This window comes from Aotus nancymaae, unplaced genomic scaffold (genome assembly GCF_030222135.1).
Source record: "Aotus nancymaae isolate 86718 unplaced genomic scaffold, 86718_ANA_hifiasm-v0.15.2.pri h1tg000077l, whole genome shotgun sequence".
Classification (NCBI taxonomy): domain Eukaryota; kingdom Metazoa; phylum Chordata; class Mammalia; order Primates; family Aotidae; genus Aotus; species Aotus nancymaae.
Window position 1 is genome coordinate 15314353 of NW_026988492.1, and position 14242 is coordinate 15328594.

Consider the following 14242-nt stretch of genomic DNA (forward strand, 5'->3'; position numbering starts at 1 on the left):
TATTAAACACATTAGTTATAACAAAATTAGATAAAACGATGAAAATTATCCAAAAAGAAAAAGTACATCAACTGTCTAGGTTTAAAAATATTTAAGGATGCCATCCAAGGACCATCTATGATAACAAGTACAGTAGTCTGTATTGACACAAAGTTTTAGTGATAGACATAATTACATTCCTTTGCTGGTGGTGTTCTGGAATAAACGGAGTATCTGCTGACCAAATCTGAATGCATCCCATAATATTAGTATGTAAGATCCCAGATCTACAGGTACTATCTCTTTCTCAGATCTATACTTTCAATATTATGTTAAGTTAAAATGAGAAATATGATAGAGAATGTCTTTTAGAAAAGAAACATTGGCTGGGTATGGTGGCTCATGCCTGTAATCCCAACACTCTGGGAGGACCTCTTGAGCTCAAGAATTTGAGACCAGCTTGGGCAACATAGTGAGACCTCATCTCTATTAAAATCTTTTTAAAATTAGCTGAGTGTGGTGGTGCACACCTGTAGGCACAGCTACTTGGGAGGCTCAATCAAGAAGATCACTTGAGCCTGGGAATTCAAGGCTGCAGTGAACTATGAACATGGCACAGTACTCCAGCCTGGACAACAGAGTAAGATCTTGTCTTCAAAAAAAAAAAAAAGAAGAAGGCAATGTCCTTTGTAGGGACATGGATGAATCTGGAAACCATCATTCTCAGCAAATTAATACAAGAACAGAAAACCAAACACCTCATATTCTCACTCATAAGTGGGTGTTGAACAATGAGAACACATGGACACAGGGAGGGGAACATCCCACACTGGGGTCTGTTGGGAGATGGGGGGCTAGGGGAGGGATAGCAGCAGGTGGGGAGGTTGGGGATGGATAACATTAGGAGAAATACCTAATGTAAGTGACGGAGGTATGGGGCCAGCAAACCACCATGGCACGTGTATACCTATGTAACAATCCTGCAAGATCTGCACATGTACTCCAGAAGTTAAAGTATAATTTAAAAAAAAGAAAAAAATGAATCAAAAAAAAGAAGAAGAAAGAAAAGGAAATATTGCACTACATACCCTATGATACTCTCATATAAACTATTTCTTTGCAGTATTCTAGAGGATTTAAGAGCAACTTACCATTTAATAATTTAGTATGGCATATTATATTAGTATAGTATGTTATGATATAATTAGTGTAAGAGACCAGCGCTGCAGCAACCAAACACATTTCACCAAAAAGTATTGTGATTCTAAAAAGTTACACTATCTAAATGTCATTATTCTCCTTCATAAGACCGTTATACCATAATTTTTCAGCACCATGAAAACCTACAAATGCCCTCTAAAATATATTTAGAAAACATATGGGAAAAAAATAACAGTTTCAGAAGACTCATATAATTTGAAAATTTGCCTTTTTGGAATAAATAAATCATTCTTTATGACATATAAATAAACACATTTTTTCAGTCTAGTGGGGTAGCATTTGGATCAGTCAAAATAATTAAATTACCAAAACTTGTAATCTTATTAAAAAATGGTTTACTCAGGGAATCATTGGAAATATTAGCCTTCAAGTTGCTATATATTGAATCTGAAGGTCAAAATAATTAAGATAATATTATTTCATTTTTCAGTATATCTCCTTAGTATTTTTGTTTCCTATTTAATGTGTGATTATATTTACTTATGTGAATAATATGGATGAAGATCATTACAGTGTGAAGATCACTGGGTTCAGATTCCAGAAACCTAAAGCCTCTTCTTTGTTCTTAAATACCTACAAGACTTTAAAGAAGACAGAGTTTCTGGACTCTGATTTCTCTATTTGTAGAATAAATGGGTTAGACCAAATAACTCCTTTCTGCTTATATATTTTCTAATTGCACGACTGAGCTTACACCTGGAAAACGGTCTATCTCCTGTACAAATTAATGATGGAAATGAAAACTACCATGTCCATGAAATTAGCCACATAAATATTAACATCAACTGCTCCAAGGGACTTAAGTGCAAGTGTAAAAGGAATTCTGAAGCACAGAGAACTGAAAATAGAAATATGACACTCTTCATATTTTCAAAGATTTTAATAATTTATATAAACACAGTAGCCTCTTCATAAGAAGAAACAAAGGCAGCATCTTAGTATATTCAGTGTTCAACTAAAACTACTACTTGAATATAAATCAAAGTAACGTTCACCTATCATAATTGGTATGAATAATTTTAAGTAAAACACTTTTATTTGATATTAACTGTGAACATTAAGCCAAAACAGAGAAAATTAATAAATTGATCAGTTATTGAAACTGAAATAAAAATGCATAGTGGACTGGGCGCAGTGGCTCAGGCCTGTAGTCCCAGCACTTTGGGAGGCCGAGGTGGGTGGATCACGAGGTCAAGAGATCGAGACCATCCTGGTCAACAAGGTGAAACTCCGTCTCTACTAAAAATACAAAAATTAGCTGGGCATGGTGACGTGCGCCTGTAGTCCCAGCTACTCAGGAGGCTGAGGCAGGAGAATTGCTTGAACCCAGGAGGCAGAGGTTGCGGTGAGCCGAGATTGCGCCATTGCACTCCAGCCTGGGTAACAAGAGTGAAACTCCGTATCAAAAAAAAAAAAAAAAAAGCATAATTATTGAAGCCTCTTATTATATGTAAAGCAATCATTGCTTAAATGAACTGACATCTAGTGCCATAGTTTCAAGTCAGTAAGGAATTCTTATGAACACAATAAAGAAACTAAAATTAAGCACCACGAATGATGAACTGAAAAGTAGTCTTGGCTTTCTATCTACTAATTAGGAGTACAATCATTCAGTCAAATAGTCATTCAACAAACACGCAGCATACAGTTTTTGGATACCAGGTACTGCAGTAGGTGCTAGAGCAACAAAGACATAGTCCCTGCGTTCAGTGAGCTAAAAGGCAGGTAAACCAGTAAGTATAAAGACTGCATGATAAATGAATACCTACAAAGGGCACAAGGGAATGAGTGGCTTCGCCTGCAGGCATGTGTAACAGTCAGTGTAAGCTTCAGGAAAAGGTAAGAGAAACTGAAGGAAAAAACTAACCTGAATCTGAAAAAAATAAGAAGGCATTTTCCAAGCATATTTGAGGGGAGAAGTTGCAGGATACGGAAGTCTTCCCAAGTACAAAAAAGAATGAACTCTGGACTACTGGCAACTTATGGCACACAGGAATCAGTAAATGTAGGGATGAGAGGCACACAGAAATATGAGACAAAAACAGGAATTTTGACTTTATTCCATAAATCATGGAAAACCTCCAATGGGTTTTAAGTAATAAAATACTAAGACCAGGTTTGCATTTTAGAAAGATCAATTTCATTTCAGTGAGTAGGTGCAAGAATGAGAGTAGCAAGGCCAGAGAGAAAGTACTATGGCAACCAGCTATGGTTGGAGATGTAGACCAAAATTAAGGTGAAAGTATTTAGAAGAAAGAGCGTGGATATAAGAGCCACTGGTTTGGCCTCTCCATATCTTTACTGCTATATTCATAACATGGGGATAAAAAAATTATTTGCATTTAAGGTATTATTGTTACCTGAAGATTAAACAAATAATATGACAACATCTGATGTTCAGGAAATATTCATTAAATCTTGAGAATAGGAAAGATGGAAGAAAGGAAGAAAACAGGGAAGGGGAGGGAGGAGAAAGGAGAGAATGTGGGAATGAAAGAAGAGGGAAACAATAAGAAAGAAGTAGAAAAATATATAGTATTTCTTAACCAAGAGAAGCAATTTCATTTTTCAATACTCTGCCTTTCTAATGTATCACTGACAAGGAAAGAGGCTTGAATAACTGACTGAGGTCAGAATAGGTAAGGGTTGACCGAGGTCAGAATAGGTAAGGCTTGACCGAGGTCAGAATAGGTAAGGCTTGACCGAGGGCAGAATAGGTAAGGCTTGACCGAGCGCAGAATAGGTAAGGCTTGACCGAGGGCAGAATAGGTAAGGATGGACCGAGGGCAGAATAGGTAAGGCTTGACCGAGCGCAGAATAGGTAAGGCTTGACCGAGGGCAGAATAGGTAAGGATGGACCGAGGGCAGAATAGGTAAGGCTGGACCGAGGGCAGAATAGGTAAGACTTGACCGAGGGCAGGATAGGTAAGGCTTGACCGAGGGCAGGATAGGTAAGGCTTGACCGAGGGCAGGATAGGTAAGGCTGGACCGAGGGCAGGATAGGTAAGGCTGGACCGAGGGCAGGATAGGTAAGGCTGGACCGAGGGCAGGATAGGTAAGGCTGGACCGAGGGCAGGATAGGTAAGGCTGGACCGAGGGCAGGATAGGTAAGGCTGGACCGAGGGCAGGATAGGTAAGGCTGGACCGAGGGCAGGATAGGTAAGGCTGGACCGAGGGCAGGATAGGTAAGGCTGGACCGAGGGCAGGATAGGTAAGGCTGGACCGAGGGCAGGATAGGTAAGGCTGGACCGAGGGCAGGATAGGTAAGGCTGGACCGAGGGCAGGATAGGTAAGGCTGGACCGAGGGCAGGATAGGTAAGGCTGGACCGAGGGCAGGATAGGTAAGGCTGGACCGAGGGCAGGATAGGTAAGGCTGGACCGAGGGCAGGATAGGTAAGGCTGGACCGAGGGCAGGATAGGTAAGGCTGGACCGAGGGCAGGATAGGTAAGGCTGGACCGAGGGCAGGATAGGTAAGGCTGGACCGAGGGCAGGATAGGTAAGGCTGGACCGAGGGCAGAATAGGTAAGGCTTGACCGAGGGCAGAATAGGTAAGGCTTGACCGAGGGCAGAATAGGTAAGGCTTGACCGAGGTCAGAATAGGTAAGGCTTGACCGAGGGCAGAATAGGTAAGGCTTGACCGAGGGCAGAATAGGTAAGGCTTGACCGAGGTCAGAATAGGTAAGGCTTGACCGAGGTCAGAATAGGTAAGGCTTGACCGAGGGCAGAATAGGTAAGGCTTGACCGAGGGCAGAATAGGTAAGGCTTGACCGAGGTCAGAATAGGTAAGGCTTGACCGAGGGCAGAATAGGTAAGGCTTGACCGAGGGCAGAATAGGTAAGGCTTGACTGAGGTCAGAATAGGTAAGGCGCTCCACCTGTGAATACATGAGAGGACTTAAAAAATTCATGGAAAATGCATGTTATGAAAAGAAAACTATGCAAGGATTTCAATTTTGGCAGCAAAATAAACTCATACTAATTTATTATAGTATGTCTGTACATGATCTAGTTTGAGACACTAAGAAGGAGAACACATCAGTTTGAAAAGAGCCCCTATCAGAGCAATGTAGATTCTGCTAAAATTGAAGCAAGAACAAACATTAAATCATTACAAAGCTTGTGAGAAAGAATGGTGAAATCACTCATGCTTTACAAGAAGCTTAGGGGACGATGCCCCAAAGACATTAGTAGTTTACAAACGGACAGCTTTTTTTCAGAAGGAACAAGATGATGTGGAAGATGAAGTCCACAGGGACAGACTGTCCACATCAATTAGCAAGGAAAAAAATTAATCTTGTTTGTGCCCCATTTGAAGAGGACTGATAATCAACAACACAGACAATAGCCAACATCATAGACAGCTTAATTGGTTCAGCTTACACAGTTCTGACTGAAAAATTAAAGTTGAGCAGACTTTCCACCGCATGGGTGCCAAAAGTGTTGTGCCCAGATCAGCCGCAGACAAGAGCAGAGCTCTCAATGGGAATCTTAAACGACCAGCGTCAAGATCCTGAAGCATTTCTTTGAAGAATTGTAACAGAAGATAAAACATAGCTTTCCCAGTATGATCCTGAGGACAAAACATAATCAAAGAAATGGCTACCAAAGGGTGGAAGAGATACAGTCAAAGCAAAAGCAGATCACTCATGAGCAAAGGTCACGGCAACAGTTTTTTGGGTGCATTCAAGGCATTTTGCTTGTTGACTTTGCGGAAGGCCAAAGAACAATAATATCTGCTCATCATGAGAATGTTCTGAATAAGCTAGCCAAAGCCTTAGTGGAAAATACCTGGTAAAGCTTTAGCAGAAAGTCCTCTAATGCCACGATGTTCCTGTTGATTCCTCTCATCAAACAAAGGCAATTACACGAGAGTCTCAATGGGAAAGTCATCAGGAATCCACCTGACAATATTGATTTGGCTCCTTCTGACTTCTTTTTGTTTCCCAATCTCAATAAATGTGTAAAGGGCACCCATTTTTCTTAAGTTAATAGTGTAAAAACAACTGCATTGACATCATTAAGTTCCCAGGACCGTCAGTTCTTTAGGGATGAAAAGCAAATATCACATTTTTAATGTTTATCTTTTCATTTCCACAAACTTTTTGAAGTTTCTCCATACAAATAAGCATCTACAAAATAGGTAGAGAGTCTCATTCAATGAACAGGAAGTTCTATGCCATTTAAAAATTATCTTAAGCAAGTTCAATGTGTAGCCACTGATACTGGTAAATATCAGTTAGGTTGACTTCTGCAATGACCATGACGGAGTAACAAGAACTAAAGTTTCTCTCTCTTCTGAAACAACCAAAAAAAAAATGGCCAAAATATATGCCACAGAAGTTTGTAAGACACTATAAAGTCAGTTTCAAACAAGGTGAGCCAGACGACTGCCCTAATTTAAGCCTGGAGAAAGTTTTCCAACCCACTGCTCCAAGAGAAGAGCCCAGGAGGAGCTCATTGTTCTCCCTGAGCTGAGGGGACAGAGCTGAGTGTCCAAGGAAACCACATTGACATGAGCTTTCAGGACAAGGTTTCAGAGAAGAAGGGGCTGCATAGAAAGTGAACTCCGGAGCTCTGCAAAGGGACCCCTAAAATACATAGCTAAGTAATTGTTAGGACAGGCCAAGAGAAAGGTGCCTAAGGTTGGAGAAAGAACACCCAGAAAGGATAAAAAGTAACAGTACACATGCTCGCCAAGGTCCAGGAATAGTGCTTATTTTATCAGCCACACCATTATTTTATCAGAAACACTTATTTTATCAGAAACACTTCACCACACTTATTTTATCAGAAACACTTCAAGATTCACAGGGATACACAGAATGGTCTTGCCTCACTAGCTGGGAGTAATTAGCTCTAAAATGAGCACTGGTCTGATCCCACCTAATAAATTTTATACGCAAGATGAAAAAGAGTCAAACTCTTTCCAACTAACTTAAATACATGCCAATACAAAGATCAAGAATATTTTTTATATATTTTCAACACCCAGTAAGATAAAATTCACCATATCTCACATCCAGACACAAATTAGCAGAGATGCAACAGCAACAACCAAAAGCAGAAAAATATGGCTCATAATAAGGAGAAAAATCACTCAGAACCGACCCAGAGTAAACACAGATGTCAAAATTATCAGTTAAGGACATTCAATGCTTATTAAAATAGTATTCTGCATATTCTACAATAGAAACGTGCAAGATAAAGGCTCATATCAAACTTTAAAGCAAATTTGTAATGTGTGCAATGAAAAAAAAGTATCACTGATAGCATATTAGGCATTAAAGAAGAAAAGACAGACACCCCTCAAAATAAAATACAGAGAGGAAATAAAATTAAAAATAAAAACATGAACAGAGTGATAGTAGACAGTAAATTTCAAGTAACAATTTATGTGTAATCTAAGTTCCCAAAGGAGAAGGAAGATGTGAAAACATTTGGGACTTTGAGTAAGGCAAAGCTTTCTTTGATATGACTCCAAAGCATGATTTATAAAATAATATATTGATAAGAAGAACTCATCAAATTTAAAAAAAGAATCTGCTCTTCAAAAGAATCTAGTAAGAGACTCAAAAGACAAGCTACAGGCTGGGAGAAAATATTTGCAATTCATATTTCTGATAAAAGACTTGCATCAAGAATATATTTTAAAAGTTCAAGATTTAATAATGAAAAAAAAACAACCCCATTTAAAACTTGGGTGAAAGACTGGAACAGACATTTCAAAGTAGACATTTGTTTGGTAAATAAGCATATGAAAATATGCTCAACATAATTAATGCTTAGGGCAATGCAAATTAAAGCCAAAATGAGACTCCACTATCTATTTTTAAATAGGTAATATTACCATGACTGATATTAATCAGTACTGGCTTGGATGTGGAGAAGCTGAAACTCTCATACACTGCTGATGGGAATAAAATATTGTAAGCTTTGAAAAACAGTTTAAGAGTCCCTTAAAAAGTTAAACATACTTCTATCATAAGACTCAGTCATTGCACTCCTGGGTATTTATTTCATTTCAAGAGAAATGAAAGTAGGTGGCCCGGCACGGTGGCTCATGCCTGTAATCCCAGCACTCTGGGAGGCTGAGGCAGGCAGATCATGAGGTCAAGAGTTTGAGACCAGCCTAGTCAATATGGTGAAACCCCATCTCTACTGAAAATACAAAAATTAGCCAGGCATGGTGGTGCGTGCCTGTAGTCCCAGCTACTCGGGAGGCTGAGGCAGGAGAATCATTTGAACCCTGGAGGCGGAGGTTGCAGAGAGCTGAGATCACACCACTGAACTCCAGTCTAGGTGATGGAGCAAGACGCCATCTCAAAAAAAAAAAAAAATGTAGGTGTTCATATAATTATATCAATACAAATGTTCATAGCACATGTATTTATAATAGCTCAAACTAGAAACAGTGATAATCAATATATTAATGAATCAACTTGCTTTATCCAAATCAATTATTGATAGATGCTGTAACATGAATGAATCTCAAAATAATTGTATTGAATAAAACAAGACAGACTCTGGACTTAAGCCCAGAAAAAAACATAAAATGTCAGACAAAAAGTACACGCTTAATATTTTATTTATATAAAATTTTAGACTGTATAAGTTACTGTATAGTGACAGAAAGCAATTTGGTGGTTGATAAGGGCCAGGAGTGAGAGGGCTGAGAAATGAACTCAGGAAACTACTGGAGGCGAAGTATACTTCCATTACCTCGATAATGTGGTGATGGTTTCAAAACTTTCAGTATGTTTAGTTTATTATATGTTAATTATACAAAATAGAGCTTATAATAAAAATAAGAAGATTGAACTGAGGTTTCATGTGTAATGATTTCCTGAGCCTTTACTGACCATGGCACACACAGCACTGACTGATTATTTCAATTGACATTAACAAGCAAGCTGGTTCCTGTACACTTACATGTACAATTTGTTCCTATCCTATGTCTTCCATTTTAAATGAGTGATCTTGAAAAATCTCTGCATTTTTCTTTATGCAAACATGGTATGAGCGCCTGCTATCTGCTGGGCCCAATGCTAGGTCATTCCATCTACCATATCACAGTTAATTAAAATGCTGGTTGTTATTTCTGCTCCTTCTCAGAAACTATGTCTATCCATTATTCAATGGAGAAAAAATATCCTGTTCCTTAAATCAGTGCCCTGCCCAGCTTCTTTTTTTTCTTTTTCTTTTTTTTTAGAGAAGTCGTGCTCTGTCACCCACGATGGAGTGCAGAAGCAGCTCTCGGCTCACTGCAACTTCCACCTCCAGGTTCAAGCGCTTCTCCTGACTCAGCCTCCCAATCAGCTGGGATTACAGCTGTGTGCCTGGCTAATATTTTTGATGTTTAGTTGAGATGGGATTTTGCCATGTTAGCCAGGTTGGTGGTGATCTACTGACCTCAAGTAATCCTCCCACTTCGGTCTCCCAAAGTGCTAGGATTACAAGCGTGAGCCAATGCTCAGGCCCCATTTTTCACTCTCTGGAAAGACAAATCCACATAGCATGGATGATCTCTGATTCATCTTTTCGGGCCTGAATCTTTATTTATTTTTTCTTTAAGGCTAAAAGAAGCCTTAGATAAAATCAATGAGAACACACCATTTGTAACCCAGGGTGGGTTTCAAACCTCAAGTTTCATGTTTGAGGTTCACAGCGAAAGTGTTCCCTGGTTAGTCCCACATTGATCTGGCTATGAAGCTATAAAGCTGCTTCCCTGCAAAGTTGATTTTCTCCTGGAAACCAATCCTTGAGTAAATATCATGAGAAAGGTTTATCCACTACCTACTAGCTTGATGCAAACTATAATTGACCCGATGAGACATTAAGAATTAATTTGAAGGAGAGAAGCCATTATTACATAAAAGTCAAAGGACCTCCTTTCCATTTCATTCCGTGTGATTACTTGTACCTTACGCTTGTGGCTAATGCCACACTGTAGATGGTGGATTAGTTCTCATGCCTTCGGTTTATGTCTATCTGGACAAATCTCCCATTCCAATGTGTCTTCACTGTAGAATCTACATCTATGACTTTCAGAAGCTTTCAAAAGGTGTCCTGGAGCTAAGTTCTTGGTTACAAAACTGTTAACTAGATTTAGACATTTAGATAGATATAGGGCTTTCAATTTGTGTAACTAAAGAAGTTTAATATATGCAAAAAGAAAAAAAAGTTTAGCCAGAGACAGATAAGACATTTTTTCCAGTATATTATGTATAGATCAATTTCACTGTACAATGAAAGAACAAATATTCAATCTCCCTGCATGTTACAGACTGCATGATATGTTGCAAAGTAAATAAATATGCATTAATTAGAAACAGTGAGTTCTAGCCCAAATCCCAGTTCTGCTGCCCATAAGCTATTTGGCCAGGGATAAACAATCAGCAAGATTTTTTCTTCGAATCTAAAAAAGTGGCTGAAAGGACTTCTGGCTTACCAGAATCAGAAAATTGCTGAGAGAATCAGATAGATAATATGTAAAATTCCTTTAAAAAACTGTAAATGCCACACACACATTTGAGCTTGCTATAGTAAGTCTGACTTTTAGAAAACAACAGGTAAAATCTGAAGTAAAGAATATTTCCCAGGAGTAAGGAGACCTACGTCCAAACTCTAGCTCTTCCTCAGAGAAGCTGTCTAATTGCTAAATAAAGCCTGGATTTCTGTTGCTTACCTATAAAATGATAAAAGTAAAATGAAATATGCAAAATCACAGATTTCAGTGTATGTGCTTTTTGCAAAATATCAGAGATTATGCAAAACTCTCCCTTCTACTTCCAGGTTCTTCATTTCAGTAGAACAATTACTTGAAATTGGATGGACCTGCAGCTATTGCCAATGGCCACGTGTTCATCTATAGAAATTCTAATCTTAAGTTATTAGGGGTGGTCAAAGAAGAAACAACTTAAAGAGCTTTGATACACCCTCAATTAAATGATAAATGGGTGGCAATGTAACGCTGATCAAATTCAAATTGAAAATTCAAGAATACAGTGATCTTTCATACTCCTTAGACATCCGGATGCATTTCAAATGTACATTATAAAACCCATTATCCATACCTGAAAGGGCTGCCTGCTGGAAATGTTGAGGTGTTTCCTTATCCATCTGTTGCCTTGATTCCCAAATATCTGCCACAGCAGCTGTCCTTTTGTGTCACTCCAGATTTGCTGGTAGATCGCCAACCTATAAATGTGCTTTCCAAACATGTGGTAATAGAAGCGGAAAGTGCAGCCTTTTGTATCAGTGGCATTAAGGACTGGGCTGAGTAAGGCAGCACTGTCTTGAAAAGCCTGTGGCTCTGAAGATTCTATGTAAAGATAGTGTCCTTTAGCTGTGCCCAGAGTATTATCTTTCATTGGCCCTGTGTTAAGTGTTGACGTTGGACCCTGGTTCCTGGTCCAATCGAAGTCATCCTTTGTATCTTGTTCCCAGTTACAGATTCCATTTTCAAAGTCACACTGCAGCTCAGGTGCTGAAATTCACATTAAATTAGAGTAAAAGATGATTAGGGACAAAAATACATCCAACCACATTCTATTTATTAATATTTAAAGAATGCTTGTTGATACTTTGCTCATGCCAAGGTAAGCCATTTTATTTTAAAAATACAACAGTGAAGTTTTAAAAAAAAGAGTAACTACAACCTAAATGATACATCAAGTAATAATATTTTATGAACTAAAGATGGAATTGCTTTGGACATTTTTTTCCAAATACTTTTAATGCACATCTCTTCTCCATTTCTATGAAGATAACTCCAGGCAAATGATCATGACTCCATGTCTGGCTCACTGTGAGAAACTTCTGGCTCAGTGGATTTCAATCTCAACTGAATGTTCCAATTGCCAGGGAACATTAAAAAACAAACACTAAAGCCAAGGATTCACCTCCAGAGGTGTGACGTAATTGCTCCTAGTGGTAAAGCCATGTATCAGGATTTTTTTCTAAGTTTCCTTGGTGACTCTAACAGGCAGAGCTGAGAACAATTGTATGTTAAGAATCACCCGGAACTCATGGTAAAATTGCTTACTTCATGGTAAAACATTGCAACAGATATTAGCTTATTGGATATAGGGTGAAGCCCAGAAATCCACATTTCTAACAAGCACCCTAATGTAGATGTTTTCCTGACCTCAATCCCAAAATCTTGTCTTTGGTGCCATCTCATCCTGCATCCTAGTGTCTCTACACATCAGTGCTAAGGAAACAATCCTTCAATGGGACTTATACCACTTCCTTCTCTAATCCAAATTCTTTCATACATGCTCATAGAATCTAAACTTAAATCAAAACTTCTCTGTCTTTCAGAGTCCACTTTCCCCAAATTAAAATGACTGCCTGGTCCCTAGCTATTCTTCCCCTTAGCCTGCACCACCTTCCCCGTGTATTCTAAACACCCCACCTCTCTCTCCACCTCTGTTTACCATAATGTTAGGTATGTGCCTTGCCATTTTTTTGCTGTGATCTCATAATTATGGGTCTTTTCTTCTCACTGGATTATAGCTCCTTCGAGCTGCAGCTTTTAAACTGCCAACTTCCTTCAGTTCCTAGACCAATTCAGACTTATGAAGAATCTTACAGCAGTCCCGCCTTATCTGATGTTTTACTTTTGGCAGTTACAGTTACCCACAATCAACTGTGGTCAAAAATGTGAAATGGAGAATTCTTGAAATAAGCAATTCATTTCGAGTTGCAGGTCATTCTGAGAAGCCTGATGAAATACTGTACATCACAAATAGTAGCTATCTCGGTTATCAGATCGACTGCAACAGGATCACAGTGCCAGTGTTTAACTCACCCTTACTTCACTTAATAATGGCTCCAAAGAGCAAGAGTTATGGAGCAGGCATATTGTTATAACTACTCTATTTTATTAGTAGCTGTTGTTGTTAATTTCTTACTATGCCTAATTTATAAATTGAACTTTATCAGTCTGAGCACAATGGCTTACTCCTATAATCCTAGCACTTTGGGAGGCCAAGGTAGGCAGATCACTTATGGTCAGGAGTTCAAGACCAGCCTGGCCAACATGGTAAAATGCTGTCTCTACTAAAAAACACACAAAAAAAAGAAAAAATAGCTGGGCACAGTGGCAGGCACCTGTAGTCCCAGCTACTTGGGAGGCTCAGGTAGGAGAATCGCTTGACCGGAGAGGCAGAGGTTGCGGTGAGCAGAGATCCCGCCACTGTCTCCAGCCTGGGCAACAGAGGGAGACTCTTTGTCTTTAAAAAAAAACAACAAAAAACAACTTTATCATAAGTATTTATGTATAGAAAAATACATACATATATCCCCAGTTTCAGACATCCACTGGGGATCTTGGAAGCCCTCAGGTAAGGAGGACATCTACCATAGTCAATTATTGAACATTCTATCTAAATTTCTAGGGTAACTTAGGAACGTGTTCATTTTTCTGAATGTGAGGATATACTGACACCTGATATTCACCTTAGGATAAATACTATAAAATGGGCATTTGAAAGTCTTTGAGAGAAGGGAACAGGTTTTAGAATTAACAAGTAGCTCCACATTTTAGCTTCATTTACATGTTAGTTTTTTTAAAATAAATGTCAACTGTCCTTTAACTATTCATCTTAGTAATGGCACTTGGTGCCAAAAGTGAACAAATATTCTGCAACAATAAATAAAAGGGTATGTGAATAAAGGCAGCCAGGCAAGAATAAGTCATCTGTCTTAGAAAAATCACAGAAGAGAAGCTTAGACCTTATGAAGGAAACCAAGTGAGTAAATGTCAAGTGGGAGATGAGCTTCCTTTGGATATTTCCTCACTTGTGACTAATCAACTTGTGAATGGCAAGTTGCTGCGTTTCTGACATAAACTGATGCTAAAGCAAACATATTTTTCTATTGTCTGTCTTGGTGCTGTCTGCGCACTCAAACTTCATTTCCAAAGAGAATATGCCTAGCTCCACCTTTCCGTAAAATATATTTTCCATCTCTAAATATATCTCAGGAAATACAACATGGATTTGTGGATCTCTCATGTACACTATGCAATGAAGTAATA

At 38.8% G+C, this 14242-nt stretch overlaps 1 protein-coding gene across 1 annotated transcript in view; it reads right to left on the reverse strand.

The window, feature by feature from the left end:
* Positions 1 to 14242, reverse strand: part of MALRD1 (MAM and LDL receptor class A domain containing 1) — a 609315-nt gene that overhangs the window by 447350 nt on the left and 147723 nt on the right. The window contains exon 18 of the mRNA XM_064368444.1: positions 11274 to 11686. Coding sequence (XP_064224514.1) covers positions 11274 to 11686 — 413 coding nt within the window. The remainder of the gene's footprint in view (positions 1 to 11273; positions 11687 to 14242) is intronic.